The following is an 18423-nucleotide window of genomic DNA, read 5'->3' as shown; positions in this document are numbered from 1 at the left end:
ATGTAATCAATGCCAAGAACTAAACCGTATCCCACAAAGGCATCTTCCTATTGAGGTGGAGAAAATAGTGAACCACCTCTGCAGCAAATGGCTTACAGAGAAGGTTATAAGGCACATCTCTTCAGTGGGAAAACACTTGGCAGCAATATCAAGTTATGTGCCCCGTACCCTCACCTGTGACTTGTTACCTCTCTACAGAGTTCCATTTAAATAAGAAGCATTGCAAGAAAGTCTATGTTAAAGTATAGAACTAAAGAGAGCAACAAGGGAAAAAGGATCAGAAAAAGTAGAAATGTCAACAGCAATGACAGAATTGTCCCTTCATAAGTGTGGCAAGTATCTATTACAATGACAAAACAGACAGTGAAAAAATGATGATTCAGATGAGTTTAAAGTATAAGAAACTAAATCCATGCACCATGGGCAAGGGTGATGACAATCAAAGCATTCAAAACTCAAGTCAAACATGGCTAAATTAAAGCAAAGGAGGATACAGTAGCTGCCTCTATCTGAATAACTCCTTTCCTAGGGGAACAGGGGGCAATGATGTTAGCTGTATGGGGCAGAAAGGTGAGGAGACCACAGTCTTTTTCCTAATGAGGTCTTTAAGGTAAAGAATATGCTACCCAGCTTGCCAGGAGCAGGAAAAGCCCTAGAACAGATGCTGTCGGCGCATAAAATAAATTCCAGCCTAAAAACTACACATAATAGCATATGGTATTCAGAATGCTTAACATGACCTTCTAAAACATCAAATTCCTAAACTTCATTACCTGGTATTGACAGATAATATTAAAACTTGTGTAAGAATAATCCAATGAAAATAGGGCTATACTGATGTATGCATACTTAAAACAATAGTATAGCTGCTTAAAAAAAAAAGAATTAGAAGGAGCACTGTTCAAAAATGTAAAAAGTAACAAAGCTTTAGAGACTGAAGCTCATTTTTAATCCAATGAAAAAAAACAATTAATAGAAGCTATAAGTATACTTCAAGATAGATTAATATTAGAAGCTTCACACGCAAAGTTCAGTTCAGCCTAAGACTAGAAAATAATAAAAAATACACACAATTTCACTCCCTGAGGCTCTGAAAACAGTGCACTTCATCCCTTAGGTTTTGTTTTTCCAGTCTTTTCTACTGCTGAATTCATATGGCTGTTGCTCAGCCCAACAAGTTTTCACTAAAAGAATTATCATGTTATTTGAGGACCTTGGCCACAACAATCCCATCCTCCCAAAGGTCCAAGTGAAGTAGAGAAAGTAGGGCAATTGCTCCAGGGGACTCACCGGTGGTGTGGCAGCTGATGTTCCCCTGGATTCCTCTTAACCTATGACTAGAATACCATGGTGGTGACCATACTACAAACCCCAAATGTTTTAAGATCTTTCATCCTAGATTTTTCTCATCCACATGCAATCCTTATTCCAAAATGCAATTTCTGGTATTCTTTGATGGAGGAAAAGAGATAGGCTATTCTCTATTACTCACCACCCAATCATTCTTCATTCCCAAACTAACAACTGCCTCCAGTGCCTTCATCTTGATAATGGCTAGTGAGCGTGAGCACATCACCAGGGACACTACGCATTTGGTTCTGTGATTTTTACAAATGTAGGCAGTCGTTTTCACCAGGGACATCAGCTTTCACTCAATGGGTTCCTGTGCTTTATATTAACAGGGTACATGAATGATAAACCATGATACTACCATTTTTACAAAACAAAAAGGAAGCTAAGCATGGCACTCAATTTATTTCTCTTCAAACATGTACTTATTGAGGTGAAATCTGAAGTTGAAAGCTTCAGTGTGTGAGACCACAAATCTTTGGATAAGTAGTTAAATCTACATGTACATATTATCTGCATGTTCTACACTATGAAACAAAAGCATAAATGATTTTATACAAATACCAAATAGAGAATAATTTAACTTGGCTAATTTCCTTAGGAATATATTTAAAACATGAAGCACACAAAAAATGAACCTTTTAATATGGGAAAGAAGAAAAAAAAAAGTACTCAAACTTCCTTAATGATTTCCTTTACCTTGCAGGTTGTCATTCGATGCTGAGCAATTATAGTCAGTTTCTCTATAAGGCCTCGTAATCGCTCCTGTGTAGCATGGGAGATCAAGTTCACAACATCAGAGTTAAGTTCCATAATGTCATGCCTTTTACCTGTGGAAGCAGAGAAAATCCATTACATGTTTTAGCAGTAGCTGATAATTGAAATAATTAGCACAGCAGGTATTCTGTTCCCCCTGGAAGTCATACCCATTATGAATAAAGGTTTGGAGATTATGATTTTCCTGGTAAAGTCACAACTTCAAAGATCTTAGACATTACATTAATAAAACTTAGCCTGAAGCTTCAGAAAATATAGACATTGTTTCACTCAGCCCCTAGAATCATTCTCCATGCAAGGTCATTTATAGGACAAAGTTAATAAGAACACAAATCAAGTCTAGTGTTCAAGGGGGAGAACAATAACTGTAGAAATTAGTGACATATTCTGTTAATTTTAGTAATTTTTAAAATAGAAAATTACATTGTGCCCGGTTTAACACAGTAGTTAACAATTCATGCAATTTATTTCAACAAATTTGTAATACGACTATTTTCTCTATATGCTTATAAACCCTACACATTGCTTGTTCATGCTTAACTTTATTTGTGCCTATAAGGTCCTTGTTTCTACGAAGTTAACAAGCAACCTGACAGCCAATTTATGAACAGAATCAGGTTCATAACTACCATCTCATATGTGTCCATCTGAAAATCTCTTATCAGAGTATGCCTGTTATTGTCCCCTGTCTTTGTTATAAAGAGCGGGGAAAGGTAAAGTTGCTTAATTAGATGTAGAAATTACATTTTCATGAAAACAATTTGGAATATATACCCAAAGGCAAAATATTACTTCAGTGCTTCCTCATGAGTGGCTATAGAATATTTCTGAAGTATGTATCCACCCATCTGCACTACAAACTTAAACCTATTAATGTACATACAACAGTAGCTAAATTAAGTCTTTTAAGGGTGCTGAAAATAGTGTTTGGCTTTTGGACATGGCCAGTATGGGAGTTTATCCTGTTTGAGCATGATGAGGGTTTTGTTTTTTTGGGAGAAAAAACAAATACTTAAGTATGTATGTGATCATGCACACAAAAGACTGAGACAAATCTTTATGCTCTCATCAAAGATAAAACATTCAATTCTCTTTTTAAACTCTTTTCAGTTAATAAGACATCATTTAAATACAAGGCAATAAGCAAAGCTCTGTGCTAGATCCTTGGGATCCAAAACCAAAAAATCAAACAGTTCCTGTCCTCAAAGAGCTTACATTCTTTGACATGATCATTTAACTGATTTTTGCTCTAAGTTTGGCAAAACGGTAGTTTGAGTACAGTAGTTTGAGTCTCCATCTCCACATTCTGCTTGGCTTTCTCAAAGAATTTTTTTTTAAACCACAAAACACTTCATTACCTCCTTTCAACTTGGCCAGGCAGTAAGACAGCAAGGTTAGTGAAAAAAGCAGATCTGATAAGTCTGGTTTCCTTTGCAGGAATCTTGAGAGATGGTTCCTCTCTAATATGAGGTAGGATGAAAAACCTACAAAGCTTCCCACTGCCTCTTCAATCAGATTTTGATAGCATGGTTATAGTGCAAAGACTAACTGATCAAAGAATAAGAACTGGAAGGGACCCAAGAAGTTATTTAGTCAAATTCTCTCTCATTTTATGGATGAGGAAACTGAGGCCCAGGAGTTAATGAACTTACTCCAGGTCATATGCGTGATGTCAAAGCTGGAATTTTTTCCTATTGTATCGCTGTTTTTACTGTTTTCTCTGACATGCTATGAATTCATAACTACACAGAGATACAAAAGCAGAAAAATTAACTATTCTGGAAGATAAGATAATCACAGAAGGCGTAAGCAATTTTAATACAAATATAAAAAAAGGGATGATGTGATATATTTATGTTAAGTGTTAAAAAAAGAAAATTAACAATCCACATTTACAGCAACATAGTTTTTGTGAGGTGTTTTTTTTTTTAATACCATCTATGGACCAGAAAGACACTTGTGGGAAAGACACAGCATGGTATGCTAAAAAAGGACCCTGGGTTTGTATAGTGGGAGAATAGTAAAAACTACTCTCAGGGTTGTATTAAGGATTAAATCAGGGTATATAAAGTACATTGCAAACTTTAAAGTATTATAAACATAAATATAATTAAATGACATAATATTTGTAAAGTGCTATACAAATCTTAAAAGTGCTACATATTATATGCTGGTTGTTATTATTAACAGCAGTTAATATATAACAATATAATAATAGCAACAGCTCTCAAAATGTAGTCCAGATATCCCTGGGCATCTCTAAGAATATTCTCTGGGAATACATAGTGTCAAAATTATTTTTATAATACTAAGACCTTATTTTCCTATTAAAACACTCATCTTTCTCCAACGACTTATCATGTCATATATTTCTTTTTTAAATCACAAAAGATTGATTGCAGAAGCAGATATAAGAATTCAATTGTCTTCTATTGAACCAGACATTAAAGAGATTTTTGCGCTCCCTTCCATCCCCCCAAAAGTTGTAAAACAATGTTACTCTTCTCAAAATTTTTTTGGTTTTGAAAAAGTTATTTTTCATTTAAAAATGTTATTTGTGTTAACATATAATGGATTTAGTGTTCATTTTAGATATGTCTATGTATGTGTTTCTATAGATACACACACATATATATAAAAAGTCAGTTTTAGTTTCTAATATGGTAAATATCAGTAGATACAAACAAAACTCTTTGAAGTCTCTCAATTTTTTAAGAGTACAAGAGGGTCCTAAGACCAGAAAATTTGAGAAAAGCTGATTTGGAGTCAAATGATCTAGGTTCAATACCCACCTGTTTTTTGCCTGCGTGAGCTTACAGAAGTTATTTGCCCTGTGTGGTTCTGATGTGTAAGGACTATCCAACTGTCAATCTGTATATGGTCCCTTAAAGTTGGCAGGGACATTCTAAATAAGTAATGACCAGCTTAAGTTTATGCAAAATATGAAGTTCATATAAAATGTATCCATCCCCCCTCCCATCCCTACTCCATAATACTCTGAAAATGTTTACAGTAAAGTTTCCATTTTTATATTATGCTATAAAGTTACACAAACTGCAGATAAACAGTTATGGGAAATACCTAGTTGAAAACAATACCTACTCATTGCAAAGATACTCGCAACATTGTTCACCAAGCAACAGATGAAAAAAATACATGCTGAAGTATTTGAAATCACAAAAACAAATACAATAAATCATAGTTAAATGTCATTTAAACAAATTTTATTTTTATAAAATGAAAAAAAGATTACTAAATATAAGTAAGTTTTAAATGAGGCTTGTAAGGCTTTCATAAATTATTTGTATTTACTAATATGGAACATTATCTTGTTTTATCTTCTAATATTACTCAAAGGAACTAGAGTTGTTTTTCAATCTAATTCTTAGGGAAAATGGCTTTTTTCTGCTTTTACAAAATTAGGATCTTAGTCTTCACCAATTTTTCCCAGGAAATATAAAGTAGTTATGGTCTATGTTTTGAAGTAGGGAGAAAAACCTCAAAGCTTTCCAAATAATTGAGGAATGAACACTGCCTACAACTTCATTACATTAAAATAATATGATCAACAGTGTCTGCTTCCTAAATAGCCTTTCCCCTCTCCCAATAACAAAATACCTGACCCCAAAACAATGCCCCAGATTATCAGGATATGTGTGCCAATGTTGATGCCTTCCCATCACACAATCAAGATCTTTTATGCTAGAAATAAATTTCGTATGGAGTGAAGCAGAATAATGGCGCAACAAAAATATCTATTTTTACCCAACAGTCAACACATCTCTTAATGACAGTAGTCCCATATGGGGGTGAATGGAAGAAATATGTAGATAAAACTGCATATGTCATCACCACATATTAGTAACTACACCAAGAAAGTACCAAAGGATCTGGTTTATCCCAGAATACCTTACACTTGCTATCTCTGTATATATATGTACTGACAGATCCAAAGAAGAGATAAGCAAACATCCCATTAAGGAAATATGCAGTCACCGTTTGGTGTGCATTTGTGTTGGAACTGAAATTTCAGAACTAGCATACACTGGCCTTGATCTCCTCTTTGGAAAATTTGAATATTTTAATTTGTCTGCAAGACTAAAAAGGAATAAAGCCTTCTAAGATCAGATTAAGAAAAGTATACTTTTTGTGCTAGATATAAATTCCTTATATATAGCAGGTACTCACTACATTTTCTTCGATTACCTGAGTATGAAGTATACCTGACTTTTTTTAAAGATACACAGAACATGGGGTGGCTAGGTGGCACAGTGAGTTAAGCGCTGGCCCCGGAGTCAGGAGGACCCGAGTTCAGTTCTGGCCTGAGACACTTAACACCCACACAAAAATACTAGCCATGTAACCTTGGGCAAGTTACTTAACCCCAATCGCCCTCCAAAAGGCAAAAAAAAAAAAAAGATACACAGAAGATAACAGAATGAAGGCAAGAAAGAAGTACAGACAAGCAAGACAGCTTTGAGAACTACAATCTGAACCTATTATGTAGTCAATAGGTAATCTGTGCATAGAAGAACATTCTCATGTTACAATCTTTTTTTTTTTACTGTTCAAATATGCATTAGGAAATACAAGTTTAAGTTCAGAATAAAAATGAATTTTTAAATGTGAAGTACAACTGAAATGTAATTGTAAAAAAAAACACAGATAAAGGTTAAATCTCAAGAAGACTAGCACTATGAGATTTTTGCATCAATCTTTCAAACAAAAATAAAGGTCCTTATAGATCCATGATCAAAGCTTACCTGTATGCTTCCTTCAATCAACTGACCAAATGGTAGAGGAGGAATACGCTCTGGATAATAATGAGGTAGGGCCACAAGAATGGGGATAAGAAAAACACACGCCTCCAGCAATGTCAGGATGTGAATCTCCAAGCATGGGACCTAGATTATTGGCATTTTCTCTACCATCTCCCTCCACAGGTAAAATGGACTCCTGCTAATTTCTTAGGTCTAAGGGAGAACATCCTTATTTTCCAGTCATAAGTCCTTTTAAGACTGAGATGGGATGACTCTTATTATAGAACTAAAGGCTTTAAAAAAGGAAACCTTTGCTCTCCTTGGCTAATTTTTATGTGTGTGTGTGTGTGTGTGTGTGTGCGCACACACACTCTTATGCCACATCTCCAATCTATACATGCAAACACATGATAAATGTGCATGAATATGTGCGCACATGACATGATGCACATGTGTGTGCATGTATGCACGCAAACACACCCTCATACCACATCCCCATACAATCTATGAAATGACAGGAGGGACACATATGTATGTGTGTTATGGGTCTACATATGAAAAGATGGAAAGTCCTCTACTAAGCCAAAGGAATGTGAATAGAGAATGTTACCTTTTGCTATCTAAACTAGAAACTGTATCAAATACAGGGAGTGTGTTTGTGTGTGTGTATATATTATTTTTCATGTTAAAAATAAAAACCAAAAAAAAAATTTTCCCCACATCTCTGAAAATCGGAAGCATCTTTATCTTTAGGTCTCAAGGAGTTCTGGGGCCATTTGACTAGGACCAGACATTCTTTCCTGGAAAATTTTTCTCCTGCATAGTTCATATGGTCAAGTGTGGCAATTAGCATTTTGTATCCTTTTCATCATATGTATCAACAGCAAGCACTTTACTTGTCACAGAAACATTCACACTTACCAATGTCTAAAATTCTCTTTTGCAGAGCCCCCGTAAAAAGGAATGGTTCTTCTTTATGAGAGCGAGTCAGTGTGCCGACTAATTCAGAGTTTGCTGCTAAGATGCAGGCGTTTTCTTCACTTAGGCTGACTCCTGCCATGGAAGTGACGTCATTGATGTCATCTTCATCTCTAACAGAAAGACAAGTTCTTGCTTTGTTCTTTTACATAATTTAGGATGGGAAGAAAGCCTAAGACCTACTCTTCTATATGTGAACAGCTATTTTATCAATTTACTGAACCACTGACAGAAATTAACAGTACAGTCTACCACCAACAGTGCTAAAGCACATTCTAATCTGGTAGGAGATATCTCAAGACAACTTACCTTCCATAGCTCTCTTCCTCTTCCCCTCCTCCCCTTTCAATGAGAGGGATCAAAAACATCAAAAGTACAGTAGAACAACAACAGAACCTTTCACCTCCTTCACTCAAGGTGGCTGCAGGTTACTCGGGTCCATCCCAGTCAAGCCAGATGTCTTGACATTGGCACTAGGCTATGAGGAGGAAGGAAGAACTACCAATATGACACAACTTCGGAGAGGTCCGTGTTATAGTGAAAACCAAAGCTCGTTAAGAGACACTGATAATGATAAAGGAATGATATGCCATCATTCCTCTACATGCAGCAGGAACAGGTCCCTGAATCCTATACCATTTCTAATAGGATTTAGATAAATGTACCCAGAGAGGGCATTTTGATACTTATAAATCGTTACCCATCATAACAAAGTTAAGACCAAGTAAGGTATATTTTTCCTTGAATTCACCTTTTCACATACTCTGTACACAGAAAAAAAGAACAAATTAATCCATACTCTCCAGATAAGTTACTATATTAAAAAGCACAAAACCAAATAATAGAGTCTAATATGGGAAAGCTACACCTTTCTGCTAGCTGTGCAACTAGCAGAGGGGGGGAAAAGCAGTTATGTTGTTAAACAAAGAAATGCTATGTGGCTACAAAATCGGAATGTCTAACTTGGGGAGTGGGGAAAAATATAACTAATAAAAGCATCCTTTTCACCATAAGAATTGCCAAGTGCTTCCCTTACCACTCCACATACACAGGTACAGTAAAACAATTTGTTTAACCACAATCACATAAACAAGGTATTATTTCTCTTTTATAAGAAACAGGAAAGGCCCCAGATTAGAAGTCAGAGGACTCAATTAGGGTCCTAGGCTCTGCTCCTAATTCATTATGCAATTCTGAGCAAATGATTTAACTTCTGAGAGCATCACTTTGCTCTCTATAACATGGGGGGTAGCGGATGTGAACTAAATCACTAAGACCCCTTCTCAATCAAACAATTCTATGATTCTGTCCCTGAGCTAAATGTTCCATGAAGGGATTAAATGACTATCCCTGGGGGAATGCACCTATTCAAGGAAAGGGGTAATAAAAATATAATTGTCAAGGTCAAGTGCCCAAGACCTGATGATCTCAGTGTCCAGCCAAATAGTGCACAATGGTACTAACAATTCCAAAAACACAGTCTTGGAAACAATAGTTTAACAAGTAGAGGACAAGAGCAGATTGGATACCTTGAAATTACATAATTAAAACCTCAAATATGCAAAGTGGGAAGCAGAGGAACTGGTATGTGTTTATATTGACAGGAAGATGCATACAATCTTTAAAAAGTTAAAAATTCACATCCTAGCATTCCTAAATGCAATGAAAGTTGACATTGCTATAGATAAAATCTATCCAAATTAGTGGGGATACAAGTAGGGTCTTCTAAATAACAAAAGATTTACAGAACAATGATTAATTCCATATCTATGTAAGTAACAAGTTGCATTTCAAAGTTTAAAAATTAATACATAAACTTTTTTTTTTCAGTAATACATGACTCTTCTGACCCCATTTGGGGTTTCCTTGGCAAAGACATTAGAATGGTTTACCATTTCCTTTCCAGCTCATTTTACAGAAGAGGAAAATAAGGCAAACAGGGTTAAATGACTTGCTCAAAGTCACACAGCTAGTAAGCACGTGAGGCCAGATTTCAACTTGGGAAGATGAGTCTTCCTGACTTCAGGTCCAGCACTCTATCCACTATACCAGCTAGCTGCCCCTACACAGACATTAGGGGTTGTACCTTTTTTACAAGTCTAACTAGGAATCAGTTATAGTAAAACAGAGATATATTTTTAGAGTCTAAGGACGAGGGTTCAAATTTTGGCTCTGCTACTCCAAATGACTAATATGTCGTGGGGGAAGTCACATAACCTGTGGTTCTGCTTCCACATAGAAATGAAGAGGTTGAACTAAATGACACTGAAGGCCTCTTCCAGCTCTAAATCTATGATCTGTACAATCACAGAAAGTTGTAACGAGTGAAATAAATGGGAATTCCTGTTAGTGAAGAAAACCTCAGCTCAATTACTAGGTAAGCAACCCTAAGAGTTCATTTCTGTTTTCTTCTCCATAAAATGAGAGGTTGGCTCTCTATATAATATCTAAAGCCTCTCCAGATTTCAGAGATGATGATTCCAAGTACCAAAACAGACATTCCTGTGGTAGAGGTCTGAGCCCTCCCTTCCCCCTCCCACCTCATCTATTTATGCATCTTGGTAGCAACACTGTACATGGCCTGGGACTGCCAACACACTCCTTGAGCACCTGAGCCCAGAGAAGGACACCTTCCTGATTCCATGCCCTTCCTCCTTGGCTGAGATTTGGGGGTGGGACATCTCGACTCCACAGCAGCCACCCTCAAAGGCATTAAATTCCTTCCTCCTCTCCTGTAGTGAGGGGTTTCATTCCACAACCCTTCCCAGACCACTTTAGTTCCTTTATCTCACCTTGGAAATAGCTTAATTTTTTATCCACAGACATGGGTATACGAAGGGGTCAGATGCAGCTGACACTCACTGCCCCTGTTGACAGACTGAATAAATTTGCCTTATTTTCCTGGATGTGCTGATCTTATGTGAGACCCTGGCCCTGACCACTAGCCCCTTGCCCAGGATGCCTCCACTTCTAATTATCCTTTGTCCTGAGCCTCAGCAGAGCAGCAAAGGCGACACCCAGACTTGGTCCGCCGAAGAGAACCTTAGACTGAGAGGGAGGACACCTGGGTTCTAGGTTCAGTTCTGCTGCTGCTCAACTCTGCAACCTCGGGCAACTCGTTTCCCCTCCAACAGCCTCAGTTTCCTCTTCTGTAAACTAATGGACAATAATAGTTGCAGCACGACCTACCTCACAGGATTGTTGTGAGGAAAGTGCCTTGTGAACTCTAAAGGTCTATAGAAATGGCAATTGTTATCATCCAGGACCAGTCGATATTGAACCTACATCTGGCTGCCTTTGTGTCTCTCCAGTACCTTTCTGTACCATGGTGGCCAACAGGAATGAGAACAGGGGCCAGGCGAACAGACTGGTGAAAACAAAAGGGAGGCAGAGATAACCCAGCACTGGGAGGGTAAGAGCTAACTCACTGAATGATGGAGGCAGGATTAGAAAAATAGCTTAACAGAATAGAACACAGGACCAAACAGAATAAGATGGAACCAAATAGCAATAAATGTCAAGTCTTACACATGGATTCAAAAAGTCAATGTCACAAGTACCAAGTAGGTGAGACATAGTTAAGCAGGAGTTTAGTGAAAAAAAAAAAATGTCTGGAGTTTTTCATGGCCTAGAAGGCCTGTATAAATATAAATAAGTGGTGTGAGATGATCAGCAAGAAAGCTAAGGAGATCCTAGGCTACTTAAAGAGAAGGATCAGGAAGGCTATAACCCCATTGTGCTCTTTCCCTGCCAGGCTCTGTTGCAGAACATTGTGTTTAGTTCTGATCCCTACATCTTAGGAGGAATATTGACCACTGGGCTTGGAAGACTCATCTTCATGAGTTCAGATCCAGTCTCAGACACTTACTAGCTGTGTGACCCTGGGCAAGCGTCACCCTGTTGGCCTCAGTTTCCTCATCTGTAAAATGAGCTGGAGAAGGACATGGCAACCTACTACAGTAACTTTGCCAAGAAACCCCAAATGGGGTCATGAAGAGTTGGATGTAACTGAGAAATAACACAACAAAGACTGTCCAGACTGGTTTGTAGAATCCATGTTATATGAGGAAGCATTAAAGGGTTCCGACCCTGTTCTTTTAACATCTTTGTGTCTCTTTGGGGGAATCCAGTTGGGCGGTTAGGCTAGCCCTACAGCCAGCCCAAAATTATGTGATCCCGTAGACTGGGAATGTTTAATCTGAAGAAGAAAGATAAAAAGGGCAGGGACACATTAGCTTTCTTCAAGTATTCAGAGGTCCTTTTTGAATGATGTGTGGGAGAAGGTGACAGTTGAGGTGACCTCCTCCAACTCAGGCCTCCCAGACCCTAGTCAGGGATCCGATAAGGGCCCTCCCACCAGTCTTCCTACCTTTCCCTCTCCCCCACTTGTGGCTGGACACTGAAATTCACCTCAAGTCTACCCTCTAATTCCCAGTGATGGTATAGGCTTGGCCCCTTCTGGCTCCCTACCTGAGCAGCAAATGTGACTATTCATAGCACTTGGATAACTTGGAAGTTACTGTTTTTGGTAAGATAGAGGACCACCCCATCTTCCCAGTGACCCAGCAACACACACACACGCACCGCCATTTGGCCTGCTGATGTAACCTATAGATCTGGGTCTTGCCTTCCTACCTGTAGAGCCTTGTCCTTAGGACTTCTGAGACCTTCATCTTCCTTGCAGCTAAATTCTTCTCATGTTTTCTTCCTCAATTAGAATGTGAGTTCCCTGAGAGCAGGGACTATCTCCTTTTTTCACACTGTACCCCCAGTGCTTAATAAAATCTCTCATTCATTAAAAAAAAAATTTCACAATTTTCACATTCAATGGTTGTTAATTCACATTCGAGAAATGCTCATATACAGAAGAATATCTCTACAGGTCTTCCTCACACACCTGACAGTCTCAAGGTTCTCCTCATCACAGTTCAAATAACTGACCATTAGAGAAATATAAATTAGGGGATTTTTAAAAATTGATGAGAACTGCAGACTGGATTAAAGATATAAAGTCATCCTTCCCTTAAAAATACAGTTAGGACAGTTTGATAGCATAGCAAGAAAATAAAACAACATAATTTTTACACCACTACCCTAAAAACAATGGATATGTGCAATCAGGCATGGATTAAAGCCAGATACCAAGGCCCCTAGATCTACTTCTGCTGAGAACTTAGACACAGGCTCAGTTAACACAGGGTCAACCCATGTGTTCCCCCCTTAGCATGAAACATGATGGCACAAGGAGACCAGTACTTCTTGGCTCTTCAGTGGACCCAAGGAAATTAGAAGATGATTTCAGTAAATGAAGATGTTCCTCATTTTCCTAGAATCTCTTTACAATCCTTCTCCACAGGCACACAGGGAACTGCCCCTACAAGATCTGCTGCCTGCTTTACCTCCTCCCATCTGGCCCCAGGCTGTGCACAGCTCCCTCTAGCCCAGCTGCCAGTTACCATGGTAACAGACAGATGGGAGAAGTGGGAGAGGACCCTGCTGAGGGAGAAAGTGCCACACGGAACAGCACCCTCCATGGCTGAGGAACAGATTAAAAACTCCTCTAGAGGAAGGAAGGAGACAAAAGACACTACATATTAGTAAGGGAAGGCAGCAGTATGAACAGGATTTCTAAGCATGGGGTAGGACAGAGTGAAAGTTATAAAGCATAATTTCTGAAAAGACAGTCAAAGTTCTTTTGAACAATTTTTGGTTTATTTCAAGAGACAGGAAAGTGAATACTGGAATCACAAGGCTGGGAGGGATTTCATGAGGCCGTGCATCTAAGCCCAGCATTTCCCAATGAAAACCGTGTTGTTTTACATATAAAATCTCAACCACAGACTGTTCTCCACAGCCTCAGCACAACAGCGCTAGCCAGCTCAGGGGGCAAGAAATGGGATTAGAAGGAACTAGAAGCAGTAGAAGCAAAATGTAGGAAGAAGGGAAAGAAGGAAAGTCAACAGATTTTAAGAAGCAAGAATTTTCGCTAGTAAAAAGTTGTGTGGATTGGTGAAAAATCTGCTAAAGACACTGACAATCTACCCACTCCTCTACCTTTTGACAACAATTAACCTTAATCAAAACCAAGGAGAGAGACTATGAGTTTCTTATTGCAGTCTAAAGCCAGAAAATTACATAATCTCTCTTGGTAGATTATTCCATTACTTTAAATCCATATGGCACTTTACAATGTAAATAGCAGTAGTCTGGGAAGTTAGCAGTCAACAAATATTTTCTCAAGTATCTACTATGTGCTCAGTAGGGATATGATGTTTGACCCATCTAAACTTGTCTTGAAGACAGTTTAGAAATAGAACTTATTTTTATTGTGAAATGTCTTCTGACAAGCCTGGGTTACTCTCTTAACTTTTAAGTTGATTATTAAGATCATTTTATTAAAAATTCAATGGAATAAACAGTTCTCAAGTGAAGAACTGTAAAGTACTGTGACAACCATATGAATGAAAGTTCCAAATCACTAAAATTAAGAAATGCGAACCAAAAATGGTTGTTTCCATTTACATTGTGTATTTCTGCTACAAAAGACGACTTGAGGGACAAGCTAGGGAAGGGGTCCTTAATCTTATCAAGTAACTTCTATTTAGTGATGCAAAAGGTCTATCTTTATCACTGTAATTTCTGTTTTCCCTGCACAGAAGGGAGAGGTAGAGAGAAGGAAATAATCATTTATTAAGCATCTACTATGTGCCATACCCTATGCTAAGCACTGTACAAATATTATCACATTTTATCTTCATAATAATGCATTTATAGTTGAGGAACCTGAGGCAAAGAGAGGAAAGGTGACTTGCTCAGAGTCATACAGCTGGTATTTATCTGAGTCTGGACTTGAAAATTTAGGTCTTCCTGACTCCAGGCCAGCATTCTATCCACTGGGCCCTCTAGATGAAAAGAATATTTTTTTAAATCAATGTGATGCAAAACATCTATAAAAAATGCAATCTTAAAAAAGTCAATAGCATTATCCTCATACTTAAAATGGCTCAAAAGAGAACTTAAAATGTTTTTCCCTTGCTCTTCTTTATCTACTATGTGTGCTAAACTTGTAGTTAGACAACTAATTTCAAATCCTACCTCACATAGGATACTTACTGGTATATCTTGGGACCTCTGGGTAAGACATAACTTCTCTTGGCTCAGTTTTCACATCCACAAAATGGGGGTAATACTTAACACCTACCTTTACAGAATTCACAGGAACAAGTAAAGTAACATATGTAAAGTACTTCGCTTTAAAGTGTTATATAAATCCTATTACTGTTAATAAACCTTACACAATAAAATTAGCAATGTTCAATTTTAAAAATCAGGTTTAAGAGGCTCCGTTCTTCCACTAGAACATTATCCACTCACCTCCCTAGCGTCAAGAAGGGAGGTTATGCCACAGCTGGCCAGATAAAACACGGAGTCTCAGTCTTATCAGGTAAATTCTATGCAGCAATCAAAAAGGCTCACCTTCATCACTGTCACTGATGTTTTCTCTTCAATAGAGAAATAATGTAAAATGAGGCAGTTGGAAAGTAGAAATGACACCCCCTCCCCCACAGCCACTAAGGAAATGAGCTTAAGTCCATACTTCTGGAAAGACAGAACTGGAAATTGTTTACATTCTTTTTAAAAAAATAATTTTTCTTCTAATTCTGGAGAAAGTCTTGTAAAAAGAAACCTCTCAATTATTCTTGTTAGTCATTAAGAGGAGTAGCCCAAGTGGATGAATTGCAAAGGTAAATAAAACATTTGCTTTTTCTCCCCATTATGTCTCAATTCCTTCCCTAACAAAATAGAATTATCATCAGTTTTGATTTTTAGAAGAAAAATTGACACTGGAATTCAAAGCTGACTTATAAGTAACAACTTTCTTTTCTGGTCAAAAAGCTAACCAAATACTGAACGGATCAAAAGGAAGAATAGCAGAAGCAAGGCATGCTAATAACCTAAACTTGATATCCATCCCCAAATAACCAAAAGTGCATTGGAATCGCCAACACCAGTTACCATCCGAGCTATTCCCAGTCAGTCACAGATTAATATTTGATCTCAGTTTTGCTGGCAGTGCCACAACCTCTCTAGTATTCCAAGGAATCTCTAAAACACATATTGCTGGCAAAAGGTGCTACCAAGTAAGCACCTAAAGCAATACTAAAAGTAACCATTAGCAGGTTAGAAAAAAATAACATACCTATTCCCTGCATCATACAGTCTATTTAACTAATTTATCTCCCTAAACAGAGGTCTTTTTATATATCAATGGGCCACACACAGACACTTTGCTCCCTTCCCCCAGCGACAAAATAACAATGCTTTGGTTTTCAAAAGACAAGATTACAAATGAATTAAAGTTCACAAGAAATTAACTCCATTTGTTGCCAGTCTAGACAAACAACTTGCTTGTTTGAGCTATTAACTCTTCAGAATTATTTTCTAGAATTGGAAACAATGAGGTGTTCTATAGTAAAAAAAAAAAAATGGCCAAACTACTACCAATGTGATGAAAGTTAATAATGCAATAAAGAAACCAAAATAATGAGTACAGAGGTATATGAAAAGGCAGATGGATTCTGAAAACATAAAGAACTATAAACTATATAACCAAATAAAAGGAGAAAAAAGCACAAAAGGAGGGATAAAAAAATAAAAGGAAAAAAGAACAAGGCTGGAGAAAAAAAAACTACTAAAAAGTAGTGATTATACTTATCAACAGGTAGAAAACATTCAAGAAAATACTTTTAAGTATATGTGTCCTTAGTTTTGTTGATATTTTAAGTTAATAACTAGAAGATCTTATTCCTTTAAAATGAAAGTACAGAGAAGGAAGCTGCATTGTCTCTACTGGCAGAGAACCTCACTATTCCAAGCTGCACAAAGCCATTAAAGTTCTATTTGCAAAGGTGATTGGTAAGTAACAACTAAAAACTTTTCTCAAAAATTTACTTAAAGTAATTCCTTGACTTTTCCCACTCTGCCCTCATGGTTTTTTTTTAAAGAAAAAAAAGTTTTACTCATGTTTCAAAAAACAAAAATGTTGTTATGATTTCCTAATTACTTCATTTTAAAAGGGGGTAAGGGGGAGATAGATGTGGGAAGGTAGTGGAGACCTGATCACTTCTGAGATACCTTCCAGCTCTAAATCTACAATCCTACTTCACATCCCCACTAAGGGAGAACCTTCCCTGCCTATAAACAAGGACAGAAAAGCAAAATAAATCAACTTTTGGGACATTTTTAATATGCCTCCTTTGACTACTCACTTATATTCTACTATACTATAACAATGGACTTAACAATTGACAGAGAAGAGATAAGAGGACCTTCAAAATGAGGGAACAGCTTGGGCCAAGTCACAAACATGGAAGTAGGTAGCCATCACTGTATTTTAACAAGGGTTTTTAAGACTAAAAACGTATTAAGAAACTATTCTGACAAACATACAAAATCAACTAGGAATGTAAAACAAATTATATATATATATATATATATATATGTATATATTAGTCTATACAAAAGCAGAAGCTATCTAAACCCAACTATTTCCTTTCCTACAGTGTTCTGTCCACAGTAGTATTTACTAAATAGCACTTAGTATTTACTTAATTGAACTGAGACTATTTAAAACAAAAAAATAAAACCAATTAGCATTCTAACCTCATAGTTCATTACTACCTGGTAGGGCAACCTTCCCTTCACACAGGGTCAGTCCCCATGACAGGAATTTAATTAATCTCCTTGTTCAGTCATTTAGTTGTGTCCAACTCTTTGTAAACCATTATGTAGTCTTCTTGGCAAAGATACTAGAATAGTTTGCTATTTCCTGCTCTAGAGGATTAAGGCAAACAGAGGATGATGACTTGTCCAGGGTCACACAGCTAGTAAGATCTGAGGCCACATTTGAACCCAGAGTCTTCTTGACTACAGGCCCAGAGCTCTATCCACTGAGCCACCAAGCTGCTTCTTGTCTACTTATATACCTCATATATATATATAGTACAGATTTCTGCCATCATGTTTTTTCTCATGCTGTTCCTCCCACCTGAAATTTCCTTTGCCCATCATGGTTTTAATCCAAACCCTATACTCTTCCAGGGCCAGTTTAATTCAACATCTTTCATAAAATATTCTCTATTTTTCCCTCCTATTTTGAAATCTCTCTGCATGTAAATCTTTCGTTCATATTATCAAGTGTATATGCCATCTATTCTCTAACTCTTGACCCTGCCTTCTCACCAACATCGTAAGCTCCTGAAAAATTAGAATCATCACTTTTTGGCAGCCTCCAAAGCACCTAACATAGTAATTTCGACATAAAACACTTAATAAAATCAGGGCACAGTCTCTACTGAGTTATATCACTTAAATGCTTCTTAGATGTGAACTTTAGCCATTTCAAATCACCACTTGGGTAGAAACCCTCAAGTCATTCAAATTACTTCAGGAATCTCGATGTAGTTTCCCTGCCTAAAGCATCTTCCATTCCTAGTTGATTCTGTATGTTTGTCAGGATAGTTTAGTTTTCAGGTCAGAATCAATGATGGCTACCTAC

The 18423-nt window shown here is 37.3% G+C and overlaps 1 protein-coding gene and 1 long non-coding RNA gene across 2 annotated transcripts in view; both read right to left on the bottom strand.

Annotated features, from left to right (window-relative positions):
• Positions 1-18423, bottom strand: part of LOC138170473 (uncharacterized) — a 191091-nt gene that overhangs the window by 85090 nt on the left and 87578 nt on the right. The gene's annotated exons all lie outside the window — the stretch shown is intronic.
• The window catches only part of TAF4B (TATA-box binding protein associated factor 4b), a 190722-nt gene that overhangs the window by 85090 nt on the left and 87209 nt on the right, over positions 1-18423 (bottom strand). The window contains exons 10-11 of the mRNA XM_069099834.1: positions 7809-7978; positions 2050-2180 (exon numbers count right to left, since the gene is read on the bottom strand). Of these exons, the coding sequence (XP_068955935.1) occupies positions 2050-2180; positions 7809-7978 (301 nt within the window). The remainder of the gene's footprint in view (positions 1-2049; positions 2181-7808; positions 7979-18423) is intronic.

This window comes from Petaurus breviceps, unplaced genomic scaffold (genome assembly GCF_028583685.1).
Source record: "Petaurus breviceps papuanus isolate PSGF00001 unplaced genomic scaffold, PetGlider_PUasm1.0 38, whole genome shotgun sequence".
NCBI classification, from domain to species: Eukaryota; Metazoa; Chordata; class Mammalia; order Diprotodontia; family Petauridae; genus Petaurus; species Petaurus breviceps.
Note: the sequence above shows the minus strand (reverse complement) of the source record. Positions and strands in the feature narration are given on the sequence as shown.